At 38.1% G+C, this 6,958-nt stretch overlaps 2 protein-coding genes across 3 annotated transcripts in view; both read right to left on the bottom strand.

Moving 5' to 3' along the window:
- LOC104266477 (THAP domain-containing protein 1-like) overlaps positions 1-571 on the bottom strand; it is a 706-nt gene extending 135 nt beyond the window's left edge. The window contains exon 1 of the mRNA XM_009862802.1: positions 50-571. Within this exon, the coding sequence (XP_009861104.1) occupies positions 50-571 (522 nt within the window). The remainder of the gene's footprint in view (positions 1-49) is intronic.
- A 720-nt stretch (positions 572-1,291) lies between these two features.
- The window catches only part of LOC100175030 (SCO-spondin), a 12,270-nt gene continuing 6,603 nt past the window's right edge, over positions 1,292-6,958 (bottom strand). For both annotated transcript variants that reach the window (XM_026838516.1, XM_002122555.5), the window contains 12 exons: positions 4,648-4,797; positions 4,363-4,442; positions 3,844-4,005; positions 3,525-3,748; positions 3,165-3,305; positions 2,949-3,075; positions 2,714-2,868; positions 2,492-2,631; positions 2,267-2,409; positions 2,054-2,182; positions 1,824-1,996; positions 1,292-1,669 (listed from right to left, as the gene is read on the bottom strand). In XM_026838516.1, the coding sequence (XP_026694317.1) occupies positions 1,487-1,669; positions 1,824-1,996; positions 2,054-2,182; positions 2,267-2,409; positions 2,492-2,631; positions 2,714-2,868; positions 2,949-3,075; positions 3,165-3,305; positions 3,525-3,748; positions 3,844-4,005; positions 4,363-4,442; positions 4,648-4,797 (1,807 nt within the window). In that variant the 3' untranslated portion in view covers positions 1,292-1,486. The remainder of the gene's footprint in view (positions 1,670-1,823; positions 1,997-2,053; positions 2,183-2,266; positions 2,410-2,491; positions 2,632-2,713; positions 2,869-2,948; positions 3,076-3,164; positions 3,306-3,524; positions 3,749-3,843; positions 4,006-4,362; positions 4,443-4,647; positions 4,798-6,958) is intronic.

Genomic DNA, 6,958 nt, shown 5'->3' with positions numbered 1-6,958 from the left:
TAACCAAGGCGGCAATGGTACCCGGATTGCAACAGTATTGTAGCTTTACGTGCAAATCTTTGTCTACTTTTATCGCACCAAGTACTCGGGGAAAATAAATTTCAAAATCAAGCCTGTAGTACAACACATGATCCCCGGTTTTTCGAAAAGTATACCCTGGTGGACAAGTACCTGCAGTTAACTGATCAAAGTGAGCAATTTGGTCACGACTTATGAAGGTATCCATTTCATCTTCAGCATACGGTCGATGAAGAGGGGGCTTTCTGGTTGTTTCAACCGTTGGTAAGCAAGATGCTTTCTCAGCAAGGGCAATCTCGGACGGTATTGTGGGGACTGGATTCAATTGCCAATTCAATTTATTCCTACATTTCCCAAAAATCAAAAACTGCGGTTCAAAATGTTTGACGCACATCACATTGTTATTCGTTGGGTAAAAGTTGGGGTCATTTACAAATCTAATCCATTGCCTTAATAACTCGGGTTTGTCGAATGGAAACGCAAACGCAGACAGCTTTTCGGGATTTGAGGCATAGCCAGATTTGCAACCATAAGCGGCACATTTATTTACCATTCTTACTATCTTCAAACAAACAAAAATATACCAGAATAGAGTTGTATCACGATTTCTTGTACTTCTTCCTAATCTTCAAATCTTCGTATCGTTATCTTCATGTATAATATCATACTACAGTACGGACAGACAAAGCAAAAAATGCAATTTTGAATTACGTAACAATCGCAAAACAATGCGAGACTATGTGTTAATAATGGGCATTATTTTAAACAATAGGCCTGTTAGCTCGGACCAGTCAAAACCGACTTATAGGGCCGTATCTTTAGTAGGCCATGGTTCTAGTTTTGTAAAAAAAGCACTGAGATATATAACATGAAGAGAATAGGCAGACGTCAATATGACTTTAATTTGAGATAAAACAACAAAAATATCGGTTTACCGTTATATATATATATGAAGTTCACATGGCAAAGAAACTAGCACAGCCTGTTACACTCGGTAGGTTAACTACAAGTTGCAGAATACTGCTAATGTAAATATATTTCAATTTAGAATCTCATCTTCCCCCAAACTAGCAGTAGGGCAAGAAAAAGAATGTTTAGACCTAATTGTTAAAGCGTACAGTATTATATATATATACATATGATAGTACTTTATTACACACTAGATAAACTAGACCAATCATGTGCTAAATCGTGACCAAACAAATGTTGTAACCGCACACAAACCTGAGCTACTGACTCTCAACCCATGTTGCTAACAATATACACTGTCGACTATAGACAGAGGTCGTGTAATATACTACGTTGATTTGACAGTTGAAGGGTTTTGACAACAAAGCAGCATATAGAATAATGCGATTAATAAAAATATAGTGTTTTAGTTTACAACATACCGTGTCTGACGCATGCTCAAAATACAATATGCAGTGCAATCACACTGTAATGTTCGGTATTTGATATTCTGAGTTCGTTAACACGCAGCATTAGTGTTATTTTCGATAGTGGTGCGAATCCATTCTTCGAAGGAGATGAGCGGTGTGTAGATTCCCACGTGGCCAGGAGTACCGCATTCAACAAAACTAAACGATGTCACGCCAGATATGTACCAAGTATTATCAAGTCGTTGACACGTCAGAGGTCCACCGGAGTCACCCTTAAGTTAAACAAGTGTTCTTAAATGATTAGTACTTTATTATACAATTACTTTCTAAACCAAACTCTCTCACAATATATTCAATATACACGAAGCTTTATGTTTATGCTAACTAAATGGTCTATATTGTTTTTCTAACATTGTGTAATTTTACCAAACAAGTATCGGTGGCAGCGGTCACTGGATCTCCTGCGCACATGTGATTCGTGCTGTTTAAAAGTTCTTGGTAAATTGGACTGAGCATTTGACATGCAGTAAAATTCATGATAGGAACTTCTGCTTCAAGTAATGTTGGTGATAGCCTTGCGCTAACAGATGACGCAGGGCCTAAACAAAACATTCCAATTGTAAAACTTCTCCTTGTCTTATAGGCAACGTATATACCCGTGAATCCCCAGCCTGTTATAAAGCATGTCTCATTTACAAGTGGCTGGCTGAATTGTGGCAGACATACCGGAACAACTTCGGTAGTAAGAGGGACTTCACTTCTTAACTCAACAAGAGCAATATCAGCTGTAAAATTTAAAAACGTAAGTTGGTTACGTGTTAAATAAAACAGCGCAATTAGGTAACTATATTAACATGCCCGCTACCCACCATCTGTGACATCTCTATATATATAGTTGGGGTGAACAATTGCCCTTCGAATGAAATATCGCTCACCATCTTCACTAAGTCTGTGCATCCCGACAACGATACTCCATAAATCCCCCGGGTTGTCATGGTTCATGGGCTGAGACCTAATAATTGTCCGTGATTACTTTTTTGTGTACCATTAAAACAGTTAACGTTCTCTTTGGAACGCAATTTTGTTATACGTACGCTTCTTCGATGCAATGGGCAGCAATAATAACCCAACCAGGTGCAACAAGGGTGGCTCCGCAAGAATGTGACCATGAACATCTGTTGCAGTTTTTGTGCTGCCAGCTAGCTTGCCACGGCCACCCATGCGGGCCTGATTGCTAGAAATATTTATATATCTTCAGAAATTTAGGAATAACTTAATATCTTAAAGTTTATATGATGACTTCAAACTGTACAAACCTGTCCTCCAAATATTCGCAACAAAGAGCTACTAAGGTTGTTCGTTTGTCGCCTGTTTCGTATCCCGCATTCAAACGTGTCAAACACCGATGGAGGAGTTACATTACACGGATGCATGGAGCAATTAGTTTGCTCTCTCCATTCTCCGACACAACCTGCACAAATCAACAACTTTGTTTGTATTTTCGGTGAAAAGGCTTTATAGAAATAGCAAATGGCACAGATATATACTAACTATTCATGAACGGTGCCCTTCTGTATCCTCCATGCCTGCAAACTCGTGTCCGCTCCTTTATACCATTCGCACCACATGTCACACTACAGCAAGTATATGAAGACCATTGACTCCAATAGGGACAGCGCTGAGATGTAATAATATTTTCTTATAGAATACTTTAACATTATTCGTGATTTAACTAGGTCACAGAAAAATCCGGGAATTATATTTTACTTGGTAATTGCATGTGACGACGTCGGTTTTGCGTCCACGGCAAATTCCTCTCTCACACTTTCGTGTTCTCATCTTCTTTCCGCCGTCACAGGTTTTTGAACATCTGTTGAATCTCGACCATTGACCCCATCTTGGACACGTCTAAAACGAATAGGTAGTTGTTACAAAAGTAAAGCCTGGACGAGACAAACAACTTAAAAATAAAGCAGAAATGTTTATAGTCTTTAGAAAACAATCGACAATGTACAGCTACATTTAAGCTGTTACAATGATGTTCCCATTATCTCATTAACACACAAATTGTCTTCACGTAGTTACGAGTTTTACGTCTAGTTATCGTTATGCACACTGTGCTGCTACCTCGGTGTTACAAAGTTCCCGTTCAGTATTACTTCCACGACACGTCATATACTGTGGTACCCGAGTAGAAGTTCCACGACATTCGCGTCGACGTGTGCGATATCCCGCACCGGCACCGCAGGAAATCGAACATGGTGTGTACATTGACCAACTTGACCAACATGGCGGACTGTAACACCGTCTGTAACGTGCAGGTCTTCCCAAACACGAAGAACCGATGCTGCCTGGAAGAACAACGGGTTCACAATTTTTTTTATTGTGATTTTGTACAGATTAAAAAGCACCGTTTTAATTTTTAACACGACTGGTATATGCTCACCCAAACAAACTCTCCGTCCCGCGCTAAAACCCATTCCACACGTGGTTGAACAACCATTCCATGGTTGCCACGATGACCAATTACGTCGACATGAAGTTGACGTCATGCAGGGAAATGCATCTTCAGTACCTTCATTCCCGCCCTCACATAGCGATGCGTTTACTGCATAATATTTAAATGTAATAATTCTCACCACGCGTTTGCTTAGGTGTCTTATAAAAGACTATTCCCAAAATAGTCGGTATAGTATAATGACCATGTACGAATTAATTTCGGGGCAAATTAGTCACCAGCGAATCAATACCACCAGAATATAAAGTGTGTTTTTTTTTTTTTAAGTAAACAAACACAATTAATAACCAAATATCTGCTTGGTAGCAGACGGTCACGCCTTTGTTGTTTTTGTTTTACCGTTATACTACCCGTTTTTTCGCTATTGTAAACTCCCACGTTCTTCGTTATCGTGAACGAAAAGACGAAATAAATTTTATTTATGGCATTCATTTGGACATAATTTACCGTTTTGAATTGAACTCTGTCGTGGACTTGACACTCTTTTTAATACGTCACTCACCACCACTTGGGCAACTCTTGTGTTTCTGTGCGGAAATAAATTTGGTTTGCGATAAACTCTTTCTCCCATTGTCAATGATTAAGTTACTTTTTAAGAACAAGTTAAAAAATAAAACGCTGTGAATTTGTTGATTAATGTAACAATATAAAAATGTTTTACTTTTATTGTTTAATTTGACTTCTTGTTACAACAATTACAAATATGTTCATTACACCATCATACAAACATACCGCCGAACTTGGCAACTTCTTTCTCGTATTTTTACCCCACCCATTCCACAGGATTTCGAACATTCGCTCCATTCCTGCCATTGGCTCCACTGTGGACATGTATTCTGACCGATGCAACTTCTCTGTTGAAGAAACCGTTCCGTGCAGGGGCTGCATTTCAGCAAATATATTTGTAACATGTATGATGTTTCACACGCACTTTGTCCTACTAGATAATTGATATTGTAAAGGTTAAATGTCTTATCACTATAAGTATTGCTTGTCGGGTGTAACTGTCAAACATTTTATTTTATTTTTTTGAGTTTTCTTTCTACCATAAACGTAGCATACTAACTGTTGTTTAATCGTTAATAACTTGCTGTATTCTTTGTGTCTACTGCAACCACAACCTACCCTAGATACGGTGTCGTGATATATTAGTTCCGATTGATATATTTATACCGGACATTGTGCATACGCCGTTGGTCGAAACAAATATAGTGACGACCCGGTCCAAAAATAATAAAACTTTTCGAATTAAAGTAAGCAGAGCTGAGTTAAGTATGTTATTTGTCGTCTAGAATAAGCAAGTGTCACAGTTAAGTACTACCAACACTTATTTTAGACTAGTTTAACAAGAATATTTTACTTAATTTATCGTAGGGTGGGAGAGGATAGGACACTTTGTCAGACAAAGCCTTTTTAAATTTCTTTTTACGGACCCACATTTAATATTATTCAGAAAAATAATGTTACAGAATTATTTAACGGTTTTATCACGACTTTATAAAGCCCTCGTCAAAAACGAAAACTGTTTTTAAATATTAAAAAAAGTTAAACAGAGACAGTAATATGGAGTATAAAGCTAATATTGTAATGTCGTGGGTTTAACACTTAGTTTTTTGACACGCGCACTCCTTTTATTGTCCACGTAATATTTGTATTGTATGTCAGTTTAGTTTTGAATGTGTTTCCTCCCACTATTTGTGCTCTTTAGTGTTTTTCTTATCACTATGGTTTAACAGTTGAGTGTGTATTTTAATGCCATTCGTTTTTATTTAGTTTTTATTAAATTACATGTTTTTATAGTCGTGTTCAGTGTAGCTTACAACAGACTACAGCAGTTAGGCCCCGCGATTGGCCGTTAAAGCAGCGTCCCGGACCAAACCCCCGTTATCAAACGTAACAATAATTTTGTCTCAGGAGTGATTCAAACATAACATATTAATTTAATAAAATAGATATTATAAAGAAAATATACTCGAAATTCAGTCATTTGCACTTGGAGATAATTTATGAGGAGTGGTTTGTGCGAAAAACGGTGTAGCAATACCCAATTTATAGCAAAAATGCAAATTTTATTAACACTTATTATCAATTTTCTGTTCTTTTATTATTCTTTTTTTGGGTAAGGTTCCTGTCACGGTCCGGCGCCGTGGCTTAGTGGTTTAGGCGCCTGCATCGAAACCAAAGTAGCCCCGGTTCGATGCTGGACGGCGGTACTAACACGAACCTCCACGAGGCTTGGTTCATGACTTAAGGGTTGGAAATGGTTAGACCATGTGTCGCGGATAGAGTTGGTCTGAGATAGAGCGCCGCCGGTCACATCAATGGACTTCTCGGGGTGTTGGGGTAATGAGCCAAATCTGGCCTATAAATCCAAGGTTCTTGACAAGGACCTCACCCACAAAGAATAGGATTGAAGTCTTTGTTACGAACTCGGGATTGAGGCGAGATTCGTGTTTTGCAAATTTATAAAATTACATCCGTTGTGCGAATCCCTACATAACTCATCGTGTGTGCGAATCCCTACATAACTCATTTATATTTTGAATTGTTGTCAATTAATAAAGGAATGATAGTACTAATTCGTGGTATTACCCAAAAACCGTCATCTATTTTGATTTTTTGGAAATATTTGGCAATATACTTACCATCTCATCCCACACCACTCTACTATACCAACACTCTTTCATTACTTGAAAAACATGCTCTGTACAATACAAACTGAATATTTAAATCAACCATGCTAAACGCGAACTATATGCTTTGCTTTACAAAATAGAATAGTATATACTAACAAAGTCAAGTGTAACAATAAGGTAATTAGGTGTTTATTTCACTACAGGTAATTATCGACGCAGCGACATTGTATTTATGTCGTTATGTCGGTCAGTATTTTATAGACCTCGTATTGTATTTGTTTCGACCTACTGCACATGCTTCAGTGTGTCGCGGCGCATGTGCACTAGCGGCCGCTAAAAATACATCAGTCGGAACAAATATACATCACACGACAACGGCCAGGTAATTTCAAGCCTGATAGTTTTCG

The sequence above is a fragment of the Ciona intestinalis genome, unplaced genomic scaffold (genome assembly GCF_000224145.3).
Source record: "Ciona intestinalis unplaced genomic scaffold, KH HT000095.1, whole genome shotgun sequence".
NCBI classification, from domain to species: Eukaryota; Metazoa; Chordata; class Ascidiacea; order Phlebobranchia; family Cionidae; genus Ciona; species Ciona intestinalis.
This window is presented reverse-complemented; position numbering and strand designations above follow the sequence as displayed.